General features: G+C 46.3%; 1 protein-coding gene across 2 annotated transcripts; it reads right to left on the minus strand.

Annotated features, from left to right (window-relative positions):
- Positions 1-1,796: 1,796 nt before the first annotated feature.
- On the minus strand, positions 1,797-17,122 carry PXMP4 (peroxisomal membrane protein 4). 2 transcript variants are annotated; one of them, XM_003411660.4, is made up of 4 exons: positions 16,907-17,095; positions 9,023-9,085; positions 6,877-7,075; positions 1,797-3,458 (listed from the first exon to the last, which is right to left on the minus strand). In XM_003411660.4, exons 1-4 carry the CDS (start codon positions 17,017-17,019, stop codon positions 3,195-3,197), a joined length of 639 nt encoding a protein of 212 aa, XP_003411708.3. In that variant the 5' UTR covers positions 17,020-17,095; the 3' UTR covers positions 1,797-3,194. The 2 variants fall into 2 exon arrangements, with proteins under 2 accessions (XP_003411708.3, XP_023405926.2); XM_023550158.2 differs by lacking the exon at positions 6,877-7,075 and having other exon boundaries at positions 3,334-3,458; positions 16,907-17,122.
- Between the last annotated feature and the right edge of the window lie 3,869 nt (positions 17,123-20,991).

Below are 20,991 nucleotides of genomic sequence, written 5' to 3' on the forward strand. Positions count from 1 at the left end.
AAAACAAAGACGGGTGGCTGTGCTCAGAATCTCAGGAAGGCCGTACCAGAAAGTGCTATCAGCAGGTACCCCTGGCAAGAGAAGGGGATTGGGGTTTATACACTTCTTGTACTGTTTGAGTTTTGTGCTATGTGTTTGTATTACTGCTTTTCAAATTATTTTTAAAAGTCTTAACACGAATGTAGCCGGTGCTTAATACATTGTCTCGTTTCAGGAACTGACATTTCTGAAGTGCCTACTGTGTGCTGAGGGCCCTGAGGCGATTCTCATTTTACAGATATTAGGAAATGAAGGCTCAGTTAGGAAGAAGCCGAGGGGGACTCCTCCCAGGGCTGCTGGAAGCCAGAGCTGGCTCCTCGGCAAGGACTACACTGCCTTCCTCCCTGGAGTGTGCAGTTGGAGGCACCAGATGCTCTGGCAGGATTCAGAGAGATGCCATCTGTGAGGGAAGCCTATTCTTAGAGAGCAGAGACGGTGGCAGTGGAGCCGGCCAGCCCTTAGCGCTGTGGGGGGACGTGGACAGTGGGCAGCCAAGGCTTTACCTTCAGTTGATGGCAGGACAGGCTAAAAGCAGGGAGTAGTCGGTGTCCGTGACCACGCTTCCTTCTACACTTTTAGACGCTGTATTTGAAGTAACAGCCAACATTTACTGGGTGCTCATTTATATGTGTCATATCGTTTAATGCTCAGGACCACCCTATGAGCTGTGTGCTATTAAATCTCCTATTTTACAGATGAGGAAACAGAGGCACAGAATGGTCAAGCCACTTGACCAAGACAACAGCAGTGCCAGGGCTCTAGCCTAGGCAGTCTGGCTCCAATCCCCAGCCACTATACTATACTGCCCCCTAACCTGCTGTATCATAGGCCGTTTTAGCTGGGGTTCCCCCAATAGCAGACCCCAAGACAAGGATTTGAATGCAAGTGGTTTATCTGGGAAGTGGTCTCAGGATGCACTGGTGGGGGCATGAGGAAGTGAGACAGGGAAGTGTTATCAGGCAAGTTACCACCAAGTGCAACTGGGAAGCTCTGGGGGCCAGTGTAGAACATGCACCTCTAAGTTATCCCACCCAAGGGGTGAGGGGCAGGAAGGGGGGATATTTATCCCCCCCTTCCCAGTGTCAGTCATTGGTTGAGGGCTGCTCCCAGGATGTGTTAACGTCCCAGAACTTTGGGTCTGCCACAGGATGGCAAGAGAGAACCCTCGGGCAAAGAGATACAGGTGTGGCAGTTGGAAAAGTTGGCTGGTGTCCTCTGAAGTGGTAAATTAGAGGGGATATGGGCGGGGCACCCACAGCTCTGCTGTAAAACCTAAATTGGTGATGGCCAACCCCCATAACCTCAAGATCTTGTTCGTCTTCCAAAGCCTAAATTAAGGGACCTTCAAAATCACATACTCCAAGCTTGCAATACAATGCTGTGGCTGAGGACAGTGGTTTTAGAGTCAGATATAACCCACCTCAATTACCTTAATAGCTCTGTGACTCCATTTCCTCATTTGTCACTTGGGATAATGCTACTTGGCCCCATGTCATTCTCTACTACTTTTTTACTCCAAGTGTGGTCATGGACCAGCAGCATCATTGTCCCTGGGAGCGTGTTAGAAATGCAGTATCTTAGGCCCCACCCCAGACCCACTGAATGAGAATCTGAATTTTAATAAGAGCCCCAGTGACTCACGTACACACTTCTACTAGTAACTTCTGAGGTATAAAAAGACACTGATGAGTAAGTACATCGATAGACATATTCCTAGCAGAGCAAGGGTCTCAAATTGGGAGCCCATACACCAAACCTTCCCGAAGATCTATTTTATTTGTTCAGCACGGTGGCTTTACAAAATCAGATCCAGCTCACCACATCCCCACCACCCTCTACTGTATCGCACCCCGGCCATTTTCATTTATGCCACTTGCCAGGTGGCTGTAGTCATTTAAGCACACACCGCCCTCCCACCCAGATCCTATAGCTAGCAAACATCTGCACAGCGTGGCTTAGGTTTTTGAACTTAAAGCAAGGCACTGAAAAAAAAATCACAGGCTTTGAAATCAGATCTGGGATCAAATCCTGTCTAGACTATCATACTAGTTGTATGACCATGGGCAAGTTACCTCCCCTTCTCTGATCTTCAGTGTCCACATCTGTAAAATGCAAATCAAAACACAGACTTGCAAGATCATTGTGTGGATTAGAAATAATATGTGCAAAGCACCCAACCGGAAGTAGGAGCTCACTAAATGGGTGTAATTATTACTAGCAGCAGCGGTTGCAGTTGCCAAGTCCAGTGTGAAGACTGGATATTACGATTATCCTCATTTTATAGGAAATTGAGGCTCTGAGACATTAAGAACCTTCCCCAAGGCTATACTATGGTGGAGCGGGGACTCAAACCCACGTCCTCTAGGGCTAGATCTGCACTGCCCGCTAGAACCTTCCACAAGGATAGAAGTGTTCTGTATCTTTGCTGTCCAATAAGGTGGCCACTACCCACATGTGGCTACTGAACACTTGAAATGTGGCTAGTCCAAATTGAGAGGTACTGTCAGTGGGAAGAAAAAACCACCCGATTTTGAAGACTTAGTACAAAAAAAGGATGTAAAATATCCCCTAATTTTTTGAATAATTGCAGTTTGAAGTGATATTTTGTAAACAGTGTGTTAAAAATACATTATTAAAATTAATTTCACCTGCTTCTTTTCACTTTTTTTAAAAGTAGCTACTAGAAAAATTTTAACTGCATAGATGGCTGACATTGTGTTTCTATTGGACAGAGTGACTCTAGAGCTTCTCCAATAGACTAGCACCTGAAGGAAGGAACTTAATAATTTTTTAAAAAGAATCTGCAACCCATTGCCCTGCAAGGAACCCTCTGTTCTATAAGAAAAACAGCCTAAGAACACACCCACCAGAAAAAGGCCCCTGAGGCCCAGAGGGGTGTGACTGCCCTAGCCTTACAGAAGTCAGCAGCACAGCTGGCCCCAAGCCCAGGCTCCTCATGGGATGGGAGAACCAGTTCTTTTACTTCAGCATATGTCACCCTGGGAAAATACAAGTTGGAGACTGAAGTTCACGATCATGAGGAGAAGTCAGGATTCTCTGGGAGGGTTCACTGATACAGCCAAACTTCCAGCCCCAGCTGGATATCACCTGCGCCTGCTCAGGTGTAGAAACCCTCAGAAGCCCCTGGGGCCATGTCACTTGGCGGGGCGGCTCTTGTTGTAGATGAGGAAGTCTGAGAGGTCGTGCCACACGTTGCTGTCCTCGTACAGGTAGGTCATGGAGGACTGCAGCGAAGGCTGCAGCGTGGGCCGGTGGTACTCAAAGAGCCACAGCACCAGCCCCCACAAAGTCGCAGCGAACAATGGGAATGGGTTCCATCTGGGCTTGGGGATGTAGCCCTTCTCCACGCCCAGGCGGCACAGGGCAATTAGGACGCGTGACATCAGGTACATGTTGATCTACAGGGAAGGGAATGACATGTGGTTACTAGAGGGCACAGCCACTGGGAACCCCCTCCCCAATGCACTGGGGCACCAGTGTTTTTCAAAGCTGGTGTGCAAGAAGATTTGAAGGTATGTAGCAGGCATTTTAATATATTATTACTTCTTTCTTTTTTCATTAATTAAAAAAAAAATTAATACATTTACATGGTTTAAAACCAAAGGTAACTTGACACCAAAAGTATAATCCAAAAAAGGAAAAATTGATAAATTGGATCTCATCCAGATTTAAAACTTTTTCTCTGTAAAAGCCCATGGAAAGAGAATGAAAAGACATGCTACAGACTGGAGAAAACTGCATATCCAACAAAGGACTAGTATCCCGAATACATACAGGACTCTCAAAATTCAACAGTAAAAAAAATTTCAAAGTGAATATGGGCAAAAGACATGAGTAGACATTTCACTAAAGAGGATATACACATGGCAAATAAACACATGAAAAGATGTTCAATATCATTAGCCACCCAGGAAATGCAAATTAAAACCACAGTGAGACATCCCTACACACCTATCAGAGTGGCTAAAATAAAAAACACAGTAAACCAAATGCCGACTAGGGTATGGAGAAACTGGATCTCTCATATATGGAAGATGGGGATGTAAATGGTACAGCCCCTTTGGAAAACTGGCAGCTTCTTATAAAACTAAACATGTAACTATCATACAAGCATGGAGCCCTGGTGGTGCAGTGGTTAAGAGTTCAGCTGCTAAGGAAAAGGTCAGTGGTTCAAACCCACCCCCTGCCTTTTGGAGAAAGATGTGGGAGTCAGCTTCCATAAAGATTACAGCCTTGGAAACCCTATAGGACAGTTCTACTCTGTCTCACAGGGTCGCCATGAGTCGGAATCGAAACTTGACACCAACGGGTTTGGGTATCATACAACCCAGCAATTGCACTCCTAGGCATTTATCCCAGAGAAATGAAAACTTATTCACACAAAAACCTTGTATGCAAATGTTTTTAGTAGCTTTATTTGTAACAGCCAAAAACTGGAATCAGCCCAGATGTCCTTAAAAGGCGAAAGGTTAAACAAACTGTGATACATCCATGCCAAGGAATACTACTGCTGTTGTTAGGTGCTGTTGAGTCAGTTTGAACTCATAGCAACGCTATGTACAACAGGACCCGATGTCCGTCATCGGAAGAGATGATGGTGGAATACTACTCAGCAATGAAAAGGCACGAACTCTTGAGATACACGACATCTTGGGTGGATCTCCAAGGAATTATGCTAAGCAAAAAAGCAAATGCAAAAAGGCCACATACTGTATGTACCACCCAATTTATGTAACATTTTTGAAATGACAAAATTTTAAACCAGAGGAGACATCAGTTGGGATGGCTGACCAGGGGCCAGGGAAGGCAGGGAGGGGAGAGAGATGGGCGTGGCCAGGAGTTCCCAGACTTTGGAACTTCCCGAACCAGTGAAATAGCTAACAAACAAGAAAACTGGGGAAAATTTCTCAAAACACAAAATCCTCATGCCCTTAGGCTCCATAATTACATCTCTAATGATCAGATTGACACATGTGCATGAAGACCTCTGAAAAAGATGTGAACTGCAGCTGCTGTGTAAGAGCAAAAGGCTGACAACACCCTGTATGTCCACCCACCGGGGACTGGTTAACCAGACTGGTCCTGTAACCCACCAAAGTGCTCTGCAGGTGTTAAAAAGGACGAGGAACTAGTTTCTGTTCAGGGGGATGAAAACCATTAGAAGATGGCTAGTGGTGATGGCCATACAACATGGTGAATGTAATTAATATCACTGAATTGTACACTTAAAAACGGTGACCATGGCAAATGTTTTGTTATATATATTTTGTTGTTGTTGACTGCTGTCGAGTCGATTCCGACTATGGAGACCCCATGTATGCAGAGTAGAACTCTTCACAGGGCTTTCAAGGCTGTGACCTTTTGAAAGCAAATTGCCAGGCCTGCCTCCCCAGGTGCTCTAGGAGGGTTCAAACTGCCAACCTTTCAGCTAGTAGTTAAGTGCTTAATGGCTTTCCCCACCCAGGGATCCATACATATCTTAGTACAGTAAAAAAAAAATAGTAAAAAAATTTTTTAATTAGAAAAACATTTTTAAAAAAGGGTGAGGGTGGAAACAACCAAAATGTCCACCAACAAATGACTGGATAAACAAAATGTGGTATACACATACAATGGAGTACTACTCAGCTGTAAGGAGAAATGATATCCTGACACATGCCACAAGATGATGAATCTTAAAAACACCATGCTAAGCGAAATAAGTCTGTTGCAAAAAAACAAATATGGTATGATCTCACTTATATGAAATAAGCAAGTATATAGAAACCAAAGATTATTAGTGGTTACCAGGAATGGGAAGGAGGTGGAAGAGGGGAGGTTTTGTTTAGCGGACATTGAGTTTATGTTAATGACGGTGGTGGTAGAATGATCTGGAAAAGGTTAGTGAGAATGGGTGCACAACTTGAAAAGTGTAATCAATGTCCCTGAATTGTACATATAGAAATTGCTGAGATGGCGTATGTTTTGTTATGTATTATTTTCACCAGACACACAAAAAAAAGGATGAAGGATTGATAGAAAAATGCCTCTAAAATATACTGCCATGTGGGAAAAAAAAATAGTAGGATCTTATTGGTGGAAACTCCCCAATATGCATAAGCACAATTTCTGAAAGTCTACACAAGATACAGTGAACAGTGACTCCCCCGGACAGTGAGGTTGAGATAGGATGGGGGACAGCAGACGTTCTCTTCTATTTATTTTTCAATTTTATCACAATGAATTTCAAACACCTAGAAGTGCGCCAGGTACATAGGAACTGTTTAGTCCACAGTACTTTTTAGTCAGCGTGTCTTATTTCTATAACTTAAGAATATTTAAGAAACTTGAGGGAGGCAAATAAAGGGGGCTGATAACTTTTCATTTTGCCAAAGAAGGGCATTAAAAACAAAACACAACAGAGACAACTAGTGTTTGGAGCCCTGGTGGTGCAGTGGTTAATACTTAGTTTCATAAAAATGGGAATTTTAACCCAGAACAAGGGGGAAGGACAGGTCACAGAATAAGAAACCATTCCTTAAGTGTAGCAAGCTTTCTTTTATTAAAGTTTACTCCAGGGTTTTTTTTTTTTTTCTCTCTCATCTCACTACAGAGTGGTTTAACAAAAGCATCTTTGCCCTAGAGAGCAGCAGACACATTAATTTGGGGAACCATGGAATTCAAACAAGCCGCTTGGTTTACAGACAGGGAAACTGAGGGAGGATGTAACCTTCCCAAGGTCACACAGGGACTGGTGAGTCACAGACCCTTAGAGATGGAAGGGAGCCAAGAGCTCATCTTCTTCACCTGTCCCCCTTCCCCAAGGAGGCTCTTTACCTGGCTATTGATGTTGTTGTTGTCTCCAAACAGCAGCAAGCCCCCAATGAAGGCAGCCAGGAATGAGTGCACCTGGGAGGTCTCACCCTGCACGCGGGACTGCAGGGTGCACAGTCCCTTATAGGTGAACACAAAGCAGGCCAAGTTCCAGGAGTGTGTGTACGTGCCCTGCAGAATGGCCCGAAGCTTGTCCCAGAGGCTGCACAATGCAAGGACTTCCCATTAGCACAGGTCCAGCCATTCTAAGGGCATTCACTCAAAGCTGAACCAGGCCAGGAGCTCAAAGGCCTTGGATCACTCAGCCTCAGGCCCACCCCACCCCCCCACACCATCCTCAAAGCTACTCCTCAATTGATTCAGGCCTTGACTCAATGCCACCTCCTTAGAGAGGCCTTTCCTGACCACAGCACCTAAAAGAATGCCCATCACATCCCATCCCCTGCTTTTCTTTTCCTTCATAGATCTTAGTACCACCTGAGAACTGTAGGCTTGTTTATTATCTCCCCCAAACCTCAACCTCCGCCTCTGCCCCCAATGGAATTTCCCTGAGATCTGGCTTGTTCATCCTCAGGACCCAGAACAGGGCCTAACACATAGTAGGTGCTCAATAAATATTTTTTGAGTAGACATGTGAAGAAATGAACAAGTGAGTGAATGAGTGCCTATTAGGTACTGGGTCTGGGGATATAATTCGGACAAAAACCAAGTCTCCTTGCTGCCCCTCACGGGCTTACGAACTAACGGCAGAGTTGTTGTTGTTGGGTGCCATCGAGTCACTTCCGACTCATAGCGACCCCATGTGATAGAGTAGAACTGCCCCATGGGGTTTTCTACGCTGTAATCTTTACAGGAGCAGATCACCAGGTTTTTCTCCCGTTGGGTGAATTTGAACTGCCAACCTTTTGGCTAGCAGCTGAGCTCTTAACGGCATGAAATAAATAACCACAAAATATAGGGTCAAACTTTGATCTTGACAAAAGATGGTCCTAGGATCTGAAGGATGAGGAGTCAATGAGGTCAAGGGGGAGGAGTGCATCCTAGGCAGAGTCCTGAGGAGGGAAAGATTGTGGAGCGTGGAGGAACAGAGAGACCATGGTGACCACAGCAGAGACTATGGGACGAAGGATATGGGGGAGAGGTGGCAGGGCTTTATGGTCCACATTGAATGTTGTCTTTATCCTCAGAAAAGTGAAAATTTAAGGGAGGATAAGGTGATTCACTTTATCTTTTGAAAATTCCAAGGGGGCAGCAAGGAGGATGCAGAAATGGGGCTGGAGTATACTCTGGGAGATAATTCAGGGATGGCAAACACCCATGCCCTGAGGGCCAGATGAGCAAGGTGGGTCTGGTGGGCCCTATGGCAATCTGCCAGGTGAGTGGGGCTAGGGGTTCACTGGTTCTCGCCTTGAGGGGACATGGGCCCAGTATTTGCCAGTTCTAAGGCAGGAAAGCTAGATTTCCATGTGAAAGAGCCCCTCATTTTTAAATGTTGGCACCAATTCCACTTTCAAAATGTTTCTGGAATCTGACCACTTCTCCTCACCTGCACTGCCACGATCAAGGTCACGGATCACCTGGATTATTGCTAACTCCTAATTTACACCTACTTCTGCCCTTGTGCCCCACCCTCTCTGTTCTTAACATGGCAGCAAACTCTCAGCCATCAAACTATGAAAACATCAGTCAAATAATGGCACTCTCTTGCTCAAGATCTTGTAACAATTTCCTGTTTCACTTAAAAGAAAAGTCAGACTCTTCACCATGACCTAAAGCTGGACAGGACTGGCTTGGGTTACCCCTGTGAACTTCTTCTCCTTTTTTTCCCCTCAATCCCTCTGTTCCAGCTTCCTCAAACATACCAGGCCTGATCCTACCTCAGGGTCTTTGCACTGGCTGTTTCCTCAGCCTGGAACATTCTTTCCCCTATATCACTTGGCCAACTCTTTCATTTCCTTCAGGTCTTCACTAGAATGAATGTCTCTTTCTCACTGAGGGCTTCCCAATTTAATTCTGCAACCTGCCCCTCCAGCACTCCTGTGTTGGGGGGACAGGTTAGACCCAGCTAGGAAGCCACTGCAAGTATCCTGGCACTGAGGGCTGACCACATTCTCTCCCAGTTGGAGGGGTGCTCAGAGAGGGTGGGTACCTGCCACTTCGGAAGAGAAAGGTCATGACCAGTGCATGCGGGGCCCGGATTTTGGCTCCATAGCTGCAGAAAGAGAAGAAAACAGTTACGACCACATCACAATTTCTTTCTGGGCTCTCTTTGACCCCTCATCTCCTCTCTGCATCCCTAGTCCTGACATCACTTTGGAGGGGAAAGAATTCTGGCTCTTGAGCTAGATCTGGGTTCAAATCCCAGCTCTGACGCTTTGTGGCAGTAGGGCCTCAGGCCTGTCATTTAACCTCCTCAAGCCTCAATTTCCCCAACTGTAAAATGGGATGTTAGACCTCAAAGGGCTGGTTGTCATTTTGACTGGAGGAGGTGATACAGATACATATAAAAGGCCTCCACCATCCCCATTCAACTGGCTGTGCGGAGTTGCTCCCTGGGCGCCATGCTGCCTTTCCCACCGAAGCCAAACTCATGTTTTAAAAATATAAAGTAGATCATACCACTCCCAGCATAAAAGCCTCCACTGTCTTCCCACTATTCCTGGAATAAAATCCAGATTCCTCCCCACAGCCGTGAGAGCCCTGCAGGACTTGGCCCCTGCTCACCTCCCCTACTTCACCTCACACCCTTCTTCTCTGCCTTCAGCCACACTGGCCCTCCGGGAGGTGCTCTGACACACCTCGCTTTTTGCCTTCTTGGCCGGCTCCCTTGGCCTGGAGTGCTCTTCCCCCTCCTCATTGGGCCACCTCTTCCTTAGCCTTCTAGACTCGGCCAGCTCCTCTGCCAAGGCTCCTCTGACCCTCCAGCCTAGGTTAGGGCCATGTTTTCATTGCTGCAGCTCCCCAAACTTCTCTACAGCACTTTCCACCCTCAATTTAATAACCCAGTCATTCACAATTATATATTCTGTTATAATTACCTCTCTCCTCCACTAGGCTATAGGTCTGGGGGGACAGGGACTGTGTCTGGCTTATTCTCTAGAGAGTCCCCAGCACCTCCCATGGGACTTGATATATAGTACATGCCCAATAAATGATTGCTGGCTGATTTTAGAACAGCCCTTAATTACCCTTGATGGAAGGTTATTTCTAGAAGGTTCTATCTTAAAGTTAACAAATTCCCTAAAACAGCTGTCAAGTAACACTGTACTTCCTTCTACCTGTTCAAAATGTACCTCTTTCCAATTATTATATACAGGATAACCTCAACTTTGTGAAAAAGCACTTAAAAAAAAGAAGACCGGAAGGAAATATGCTACAGCGTTATCATTAATGTCCCCAGGGCTGGAGGGATATGGGAATGTATTTTTGTCTGATTTTTAACTTTTCTGTACTTCCAAAATGATTAAGCATTGCTTTTAAAATTAAAACAAATTGAAATAAAAACTTAAATAATTGCCCCTTCTGAAGGTTCAAACCTCTTGCCCCGACCTCCTCATTGGAGCATCTGGGGATTATGTAGACAAGGCCACGTTCACCTTCATTGTTTTAACTATACTCAAGTGGCTAGTGGAAAGAAAATGGGATTTGGTGCCAAAGCCCTGCCACGTTTTGCTGTGTGAACTCGGACAAGACTCTTAACCTCTCTGAGCCTCCCTTCTCCCATCAATTAAAGGTATTCTCCATTTCAGAGTTGTCTCTGGCAGTTAGGAATATACCAAACCACCAAACCCACTGCCGTTGAGTCAATTCGGACTCACAGCAACCCTATAGGACAGAGTAGAACTGCCCCATAGAGTGTCCAAGGAGCACCTGGCGGATTCAAACTGCCGACGTTTCGGTTAGCAGCCATAGCGCTTAACCAGTACGCCACCAGGGTTTCCGTTAAGAATATAGCACACATGAAAGTTCCTACCTCAATCAATATTTGTGTCTCTTCCTTTCTGTTTTTTTTTTATGTCCCCTACTAAGGAGCCCTAGTGGCACAGAAGTTAAGTGCCAGACTGCTAACTGAAAGGTTGATGGTTTGAACCCACCCAGCAGCTTCGTGGGAGAAAGACCTGGAGATCTGCTCCTGTAGAGATTATAGCCTAGGAAACCCTTTGGGGCAGTTCTACCCTGTCACATGGGGTCGCTATGAGTCAAAATCTACTCAACAGCACCTAACAACAACCTAAGGCCCTGGTCTTACAAGGATCTAAAAATCTTTGGCAGCCAAAAAATGTGGAACAAAATTCAAAAATTCCTAAAAATGGCCAGGCTTACTGGATTGATATAGACTAGAGGAACACCTAAGACTAATCACTCTAAGGAACCCTTTGAACTTGGAACTGAAGCTATACTGGAGGTCACTTTTCAGTCAAATAATAGACTGGCTTATAAAATAAACATTATCCCCCGTGTGTAATGTGCTTTCTTAAGCAATCAACCATAACAGACCAAATGGTCAACATTACCCAAAAGCAAAGATGAGAAGGCAAGGAGGAGAAGGGAAGCTAGATCAATGGAAACAAAACAAACAGAATGGAAATAGTGAGAATGCCGACACATAGCCAAAATTGTAACCAATGTGACAGAACAATTTGTACAAAAATTTTTAAATGAGAAGATAACTTGCTGTGTAAACTTCCACCCGAAACACAATAAACTATTTAATAATAATAAAAAAAAATCTTTGGCAGCCTCTTTGAGACAACAGTCATGAACCACATCCATTTGGACAATATTGTTGCCAGCCAAATACACGTGAATGTTCACCAGAGCTGTTCATAACAGCAAGCCTGTGTCCATCACCAGGGGGCTACTGGGGACATACAGTGGTTCTGCCTTTCAGTGGATACTACCTAGCTGTAAAAAGAAAGTGGCTCTGTGCACACTGACGTGCAGAGGCTGCGATCTATTAGGTGACAGGAGCGAGGTGCACGACAGCGTGTACAGCAAGGTAATAAACGTTTAAAAGGGGAAGTCTTCCATAAGCCGAAAATAATCTCAACACCTTTTTTTAGAAGGGTCGGGGAGAATGTATGTATTTGTATACGCACACATAGAGGCTGGACAGAGGGGCCGTCTCCAGGATGGGGTGGGCAGGACTTTTTATTGTCTAAGTTTTCATGTCTTTTGTGAATGTGTTACCTAATTTTTTAACAACGAAATTTGAGCCATTAGGAATGTTAACAACTTTTGTGGTTACGACGGGGGGGTGGTGGGAGAGGGTTTTTTACTGATTAGTTAGTAGATAAGAACTGCTTTAGGTGAAGGGAAGGACAATACTCAATACATGGAAGGTCAGCTCAACTGGACTGGATCAAAAGCAAAGAAGTTTCCGGGATAAACTGAATGCTTCAAAGGTCAGCGGAGCAAGGCCGGGGGGTTAGGGACCATGGTTTAAGGGGACTTCTAAGTCAACTGGCAAAATCATTCTATTATGAAAACATTCTGCATCCCACTTTGAAATGTGGCGTCTGGGGTCTTAAAAGCTATCAAGCAGCCATCTAAGATGCATCAATTGGTCTCAACCCACCTGGATCAAAGGAGAATGAAGAACACCAAGGTCACACGATAACTAAGAGCCCAAGAGACAGAAAGGGCCACATGAACCAGAGACCTACATCATCCTGAGACCAGAAGAACTAGTTGGTGCCCGGCCACAACCGATGACTGCCCTGACAGGGAGCACAGCAGAGAACCCCTGAGGGAGCAGGAGATCAGTGGGATGCAGACCCCAAATTCTCACAAAAAGACCATACTTAATGGTCTGACTGAGACTAGAGGAATCCCGGCGGTCATGATCCCCAAACCTTCTGTTGGCCCGGGACAGGAACCATTCCCGAAGACAACTCATCAGACATGAAAGGGACTGGACAGTGGGTAGGAGAGAGATACTGATGAAAAGTGAGCTAGTTTTATCAGGTGGACACTTGAGACTGTGTTGGCATCTCCTGTCTGGAGGGGGGATGGGAGGATAGAGAGAGTTGGAAGCTGGCAAAATTGTCATGAGAGACTGGAAGGGCTGACTCATTAGGGGGAGAGCAAGTGGAAGTACGGGGTAAGGTGTATATAAACTTAAATGTGACAGTTTGACTTGATTTGTAAACGTTCACTTGAAGCTCAATAAAAGTTAATTTAAATAATTAATTAATTAAGAAAAAAAGAATGTTAACAATTTGAAGCCGGTATTACTGTTGCAGAGGCCAGGCTGAGCCGTCTGTCTTCTCCCCATCTATAGGAGCAGGACAGGACAGCCAGGGTCCCCAGCCCGACCCCGGCAAGCTCTTCTTTCCCTCCTCCAAAGCCATGTCTCTTTCTCCTGAACAAACAGGCCCTCGGCCTCCCTCCAGCTGACCAAGGCTAAAAGGGTCCTGCCTTATACCCCAGACTCAAGCTGGACAGCGCCCCCAGCTCCCCATATCCACCAGCCACCCTTCCCAAACAGTCATGGTTACTCTCCCGCAGGATTACGCTGGGTTCTGAATAAAAAGGGGGCCCTGGACTAAAAAAGACTTAAAGGATGTAATGGCAGGTGCAGCATGATGTCCTAGGGGGAACCCTGATCTGGACAAAAGAGCCACAGAAGACATTTTGGGAAAAATTGGACTATTAACTACGCAATAGTTGATATTACAGGATTATTAATTTATTAAATGTGATCATGATAATTTGGCCATATAGGAAAAAAACGTGCTTATTTTTGAGAGATGATGCATATTGAAATATTTAGGGTGGGACATCTAGGTGAGTTAAATTTTACAAAATTCCAAAATCTCAGCTGTCCTGGGACGCCCTTTTCCCTCTGGCAAATTCCCATTTCAATTCGGCCTTCAAACTATCACTATCACTGCTTTGATAAAACTCTTCCTGATCACCTGATACTGCCAGGGGAGCTTAACTGTGAGTCTCCCCTTGGACTTAAGGACCTTACAGGTGGAGACTGAGTCTTTTCACTAACCAATAATGTGATCACTGCCTTAGGGCACCCCTGTATAGTAGCACTTATTGTTTCCATTTTACAGAGGAGGAATCAAATTAAGGGATTTGCCCAGGGTCACCCGGCTATTAAATAAGGAAACTTGGAGTTGAACCCAGGGCCTGATCCTAGCCTGTGCCTGTCCTGGTTTGGAAGGCCCCTTGAGGTTATAGATATACTTGCAGGTGTACAAAGTTGGCATTTGAGCAATTCTCACTGGCACTGGGGCTTGTGTGGCTCCTGCTTACTCCTGCTCTGTCCGGAGAATGTCTTGGCAAAGAGTCACTGATGTTATCCCTGGAACCAACCCACCCTGGTCACACCAAGGTATGGCTGACATGACCTGGCAAGAAGCAGCAGGAACCTGCATCCACGTGACTCTGGGTACCCATGGAAGCCAAAAAGCCTAGTGCTGGGTTCAGGCATACCTGGGTTTGTGTCCTCTTTGTTCTAACTCTGACCAAGTGATGTGACAGTAAGCCTCAGTCTTCTCATCTGGGAAGTGGGGACAGTGGCAATATCTATCTTGCACCCTTGTTCATTCATTCAGTAAATATTTATTGAGGGCCTACTATGTAGTGGGTGGTAGGAATACATTAAGGAGCAAAGAGATAAAAATTTCTGTCCTCCAAATATTGTATAAGACCACTATTATACAAACTCCAGAAATAGTTTAAACAGAGAAGAGAATATTCTTTGGTGGTTATGAGTAGGGGGAGGGAGGGAGAGGAGTTTTCACTAATTAGATAGTAGATAAGAACTATTTTAGGTGAACAGAAAGACAATACACAATACAGGAGAGGTCAGCACAACTGGACTAAACCAAAAGGAAAGAAGTTTCCTGAATAAACTGAATGCTTCGAAGGCCAGCACAGCAGGGGTGGGGGCTTGGGGACCATGGTTTCAGGGCACATCTAAGTCAACTGGCATAATAAAATCTACTAAGAAAACATTCTGCATCCCACTTTGGAGAGTGGCATCTGGGGTCTTAAATGCTAACAAGTGGCCATCTAAGATGCATCAATTGGTCTCAACCCACCTGGAGCAAAGGAGAATGAAGAACACCAAAGACACAAGGTAATTATGAGCCCAAGAGACAGAAAGGGCCACATAAACCAGAGACTACATCAGCCTGAGCCCAGAAGAACTAGAGGGTACCTGGCTACAATCGATGACTGGCCTGACAGGGAACAGAACAAAGAATCCCTGAGGGAGCAGGAGGGCAGTAGGATGCAGACCCCAAATTCTCATAAAAAGACCAGACTTAATGGTCTGACTGAGACTAGAAGGACCCCGGAGGTCATGGTCCCCAGACCTTCTGTCAGCCCAAGACAGAAACCATTCCCAAAGGCAACTCTTCAGACAGGGATTGGACTGGACTATGGGATAGAAAATGATACTGGTGAGGAGTGAGCTTCTTGGATTAAGTAGACATATGAGACTACATGGGCATCTCCTGTCTGGAGGGGAGATGAGAGGGCAGAGGGGGTCAGAAGCTGGCTGAATGGACACAAAAAGAGAGAGTGGAGGGAAGGAGTGTGCTGTCTCATTAGGGGGGAGAGCAGTTAGAAGTATATAGCAAGGTGTTTATAAATGTTTGTATTAGAGTCCAACTTGATTTGTAATCTTTCACTTAAAGCACAATAAAAATTAAAAAAAAAAAATTCTGTCCTCTTGGAGCTCACGTCCCAGTCAGAGATGGACTATAAACAAAACACACAAGTGAATAAGTACTATGGAGAAAAATTAAACAGGGAAGGAGGTGGGGAGCCAGGGGTGACCTCACTGAGGAGGTGACACTTGAGTAGAGGCTTGAAAAAGGTGAGGGAGTCAGCCAGGTAGACATTCACTTGGATAAAACAATAACAGTAACAGCCAATAGTTACATGGTGCTTGACATCAACAGCCACAACAATCGACTCAAACATATCAACAATCATGAAGATGGCCCAGGACTGGGCAACGTTTTGTTCTGTTATACATAAGGTCAGCATGAGTTGGAGTTGACTTCAAGGCAACGAAAAACAACAGTTATATACCAGGTGCTGTGCTAAACATTTTGTATGTATTGACTCAACCCTTTGATAGTGTAAGTACTATTACCATCTCCATTTTATAGAAATTGGGGCTCAGAGAGGCTAAGTGACTTGCCCAAGATCACACAGGTCGGTGTGAGCACCAAAATTCAAACCAAGGCAGTTTGGCTCCAGAGTCCACATTCTCTCCGCCATGCCAGTATGCCACTAGGACACCAACTCCATTCTCTGCTGTGTCCTCAGTAACAAGTTCACAGAAGATCCTCAATAAATAGTAGCTGTTATGCATGAGCTTTCAAGGAGAGCTTCCTCCAACCACCAGCCAGGCATCTACATGCCAAGAAGGCTGAGGAATTTCTCCCTCTGGGGTCAGGGGTCAGGGGTCAGGGGTCAGTGGTCAGGTGAAATGACGCCCAAGACCTTATCCAGGACTGATGGCCAGGTCGGGATCAATTTACTAAGCAAATATTTACAGTTTCCTTTAAAACCAGGACTCCCCTGTGCCAGAGAGAAATTTAGCCCTGGAGTGAAAAACCGGATGTGAGCTCATGGTGACAGGCATATGGGGAAGGCATAGATAGGAGGCGCCCATCTGCCTGCCAGAGGCCAGAGCCCCGTGTGCCGATGCGGCCGCTGAGGCCAGACAGACACAAGGGCACATGGAGAGGTGTGGGTGTGGGGGGTGAACGGGGCCCAAATAGGGGAAAAGAAGGCCTAGCAGGGGAAGGGCCAAAGCAAGGTGGCCAGGTTGCTGAGCATGGAGGATCCCAGAAGCAGTGTAGTGGGAACGCTGGCTCAGAGATGGGGAGGCGCTCAGAACCCAAAATCCAGCCCCCACCGCGCAGAGAGTGGACACTGAAACCTAGAGATACACAGGGCTGCTCAGCTGCACACAGTGCGGCAGCGCCGGGCCTCGAACCCGCCCGCCTCTGACCCGCGCCAGACCCGGCCTGGCTCGCCCGACGGCCCCACTCACACTGCCCCGTTCCGGAAACCCTTGACCATGGCCAACGCGGCGTGGTAGCGGCGCTTGCGCAGCAGTGTGTTGACAGCCAGGAGCAGCGCCTGCAGCTGCGGCGGGGCACCCATCGCGCCAACAGCCCCCGAGAGGCGAGCACCGAGCCGAACCGCACCGACAAACCGGGATCCCGGCGGGCTGCACCGCCCACAGCGTCCGGGCCGCCGCCTCGCGTTGCTGCGCCCATAGGCTGTGGCCGCCTTCCGTATCCAGAGAGAGCCAATCACAGAGCCCGGAGGTCGCACGAGGGCGTGGGACACTCGCATTCCCCGGGGTGTCTGGAAAATCGGAAGAGAACCGAGGCTTTGTAACCTATCCCGAGGCGCTCTGCCCCAGTCGGCCCCAGGAAGCTTAGAGCCACACGTCTGGATTTGTCCAATCAGAGGGCATTTTCCTTTGGGGCGTGCCCTGTTCACCTGTTGGGTTGGAAGGTGTGTCACCGTGAGTTTGGAAGGAGGCTTCTTGAATAGGTGCCGCCCTCCCTGGAGTTGGGATAGAGTGACTTTTAGGTAGTGACACTGGGAGGAGCCGGGTCTCATCTTTACATATGACAGCTGTGGTTGGGTAATAGCGATTTTACTGATCTTTTCAGAGCATAAATCATATGGCACCCTCCATGGCTTCCACTTAAAATGGAAACTGCTCCTCAAGATCCGCAAAAGAAGACCCTGTGTGATCTGGCTCCTGCTTCTCTCTAACCTCACATCCCACCACTTGCCCTCTCACTTCTTGTTGTTGTGTGTCCTCGACCCTATATGACAGAGTAGAACTGCCCATAGGGTTTCCTAGGCTGTAATCTTTCAGGGATCAGATCGCTAGGTCTTTTCTCCCGAGGAGCAGCTGGTGGGTTAGAACCGCCCACCTTTTGGTTAGCAGCTGAGCGCTTAACCATTGTGCCACCAGGGCTCCTTAAGGGTAAGGAGTTGCCACAATAAGAACACTTATCATTGCCTAGTGACAAGTTTTTAAAATTTTATTTATTTTTGTTGTTGAGAATATACACAGCAAACCATACACGAATTCAATAGTTTCCACATATACAATTCAGTGACATTGATTACATTGGAGTTGGGCAACCATTCTCACCCTCCTTTTCTGAGTTGTTCCTCCCTCATTAACATAAACTCACTGCCCCCTAAGTTTCCAATCTAATCTTTTGAGTTGCTGTTATCAATTTGATCCCATAAAGATAGTTCTCAAAAGAGCATAATGCTCAAAGCAGACATTTTTTACTAGTTAAACTAAACTGGTTTTAAGAAGACTTCAGGCAATAATTTTGGTTTAAGGTTTAAAGATTATTCAGGGCAGTAGTTTTGGGGTTCACCCAGCGTCCATGGCTCCAGAAAATTTGACATTCTACTTTGCGTTTCTCCCCTTTGGTCAGGATTCCTCTATAGAGTCTTTGATCAAAATGCTTAGTAGTGGTAGCCGGGCACCATGCATGACAGTTTTTAATTTTACATAACTCTAAATTCATCAGAGTGAGACAGGATTAGTCTGGAGCAGGGCCCGTTGTTTCCCCAGCACACAGGCTGGGAAAAGGTCAAACAGGACAGAGAGTAGTATAAACAACCTGACCTATTGGCTGTGGTGCAACCATAACCCACCTCCTGGAGAGGAGGACAGAATATACCGGCACTGTGGGACAAAATATTCTCGCTGTGTGGTGAAATGAAGCAAAATATTCTAGCATGTTGCTAATAAACTGTTGATGTAGACCTTGCAGGTCACCACAAATGCAGAGCATGCGACCGCTGTTTGACCTTCCTGGGCCGCTGAATGGAGCTATGTGACGAAGGGAACCAGTGCACCTGCGTCACATCCCATAATGAGTCATGTCAAGGGGAACCAAGGGACTTCCATCTTGAAGAAATCCTGCGCATACACTTGTATTTGCATAACCCAACCCCTTCTCAGAGATCTCCGCCTTACCCTCCCCCAAAAAATCCTCATGAATAAACATCAAGACCCCTCCTTGTGGAAACAAATACCTGGCTTTTAGGCAAATCAGGGAGACAGTCTCTCTGAAGGTTCTAGCCCTTACTCTCTCCTTTTGCTAGCTGCTGGCAAACTAAATTTGCTTGTGTGACTCCAGTCTGCCTCAATAGTCTCATTGGGCGGCGTGAATCCGGTTGGGTTCAACCGAGGCAGGGGCCCTCAGTAACAAGGGCAGGATATGTTAATTCACCTTTGCCCAGAGAAAGCCAATTTATTTATTTAATGAACCCTTACAGAATACTTACTATACGTCTGAGATTGTTTTCTGAGTGCTTTTTTAACCATTTCATTCTCACAGCATCCCTGTGAGATAGGCACTGTTACCATGCCCATTTAACCAATGGGAATCTGAGGCACGAAAAAGCAAAGTAACTTGCTCAAGGTGATATAGCTAGTAAGTGATGGAGTCAGGATTTGAATCCAGGCTCTGTGACTCCAGAGTCTCTGATCTTAACCACCATGCCTTGCTGCCTCCTACCAATACCAACAAATCTAGCAAGATGCGGGGGCCTGGCTTTCCTTTGTGTGTCCTTACTTTTCTTCCCTTTCAGTTTAAGCTGCTCAGGATTCTAATCTAAGCTGCTCATGATTCTCCCCTCTCTACAGAGAAGTAATCTTTTCTGGGTGGCTAGAGCACCCATTGTGGAGGGGGACACTAGAAGTTTCTCAAATTTTTCCTCCTCGCTGTTTGGCTCCACTCCTGGAATTACCATATTACCCATCTCAGGAGCCTCTAAGCTGTGATCAGTTTTGGCTCAGCATCAACCAGCTCGCCCTGAGGGAATGGGACATAGGATTGATGGATTTTGTTGGAGGAAGAGACAGAGGTAAGGGGTTGAAAGTTTGGAGCAGGCGACAGCCTGACCGGGGAGCTTGCTGGAAGTGGGGCTCTACTTCCCTGAACGCTCATTCAGTTGTTCCATCAGTGAGGCGGTCAGTCAACAGGCATTTCCCAGGTTGCCTCTGTGCCAGGCTGTGAGGTCTCTTCGGAGTGGACAAAGCCCCTCCCTGCTCAGAGGGCTCCCTGTTGCAAGGGAGGGAAAAAGGGAAACTGCCAATGGCTGAATAATATCACTTCATAGGAGTGATACTAGGTACTGTGGAAGCCTACAGCTTTGAGGAAGGAATAGATTCTGCCATGGGAGATTAGGGAAAGCTTCCCAGAGAAGGCAAGCAGGCAAGCTTTTTGTCTACCTGTTGTTCAAATGAGGGTGGTAGAACAGCAGGAAGAGGGAACAGCATGGGCAAAAGCCTGGAGAGCAGGTAAAAATCAGCTATGTGCTCATCATATAGGTACTTGGGTGTTTGGAAATGCAGGAAAAGCTGTCAAGGCCAGGTGTTGACAGAATCTTTTAAAATTGACCAGTGGCTCCCATCACCCTCAGAATAAAACCCAAGCCCTCACTGTGTGCCACGAAGGCCTGCCCATCTCTCCATTCTCATCTCCCTCTAGCCATACCTCTCTTATTTATTTAAAATCATGCAACATTTTCTCTCTCTTTTTTCTTGTTTGCAGCCCAACTCCCCTGCTGGACTATGAACTCCACGAAGGCAAGGATTTTTGTCTTTTTGGCTGTGTCTGTAGCACCTAGAACAGTAACTGGCATGCAGTAGGTGCTTGGTAAATATTTTTAAATTAATTAAATGAATGTAAATCTATTAACATCTTGCTTGATTTAAAGAAAAAAAAAAGGTTATACTGAGGGGCTCTTGCAGGTGAGAGATGAGGAGAATCTGAGGCCATTGGACAGTGGCGAGGTTAAAGGAAGTACAGGGAGGAGGGAACCTGTGCCTTACTTTTGCCAGAGAGGCAATGGGGAGGGGTCTTTCGGGCTTGGTCTCTGAGGCTCCTAGGAAAGGGGGGCATGGAGTCTGAGAGAAGAGTGGGTGCTCTTGGTGGGACACTTGCTCAAACTTAGCTGTGCAAAGGAGAAGAAGGGGTGGTGCTAGTGAGGTGGCGGGGGGGGGGGGAGGAGTGTTTGGGCCAGTTTGCTGATAGGAATGGGCCTCCGGCAGTGTGTAGGCAGAGAGCCTGTGAGGCCATT

Source organism: Loxodonta africana, chromosome 24, assembly GCF_030014295.1.
Source record: "Loxodonta africana isolate mLoxAfr1 chromosome 24, mLoxAfr1.hap2, whole genome shotgun sequence".
In the NCBI taxonomy this organism is placed as follows: domain Eukaryota; kingdom Metazoa; phylum Chordata; class Mammalia; order Proboscidea; family Elephantidae; genus Loxodonta; species Loxodonta africana.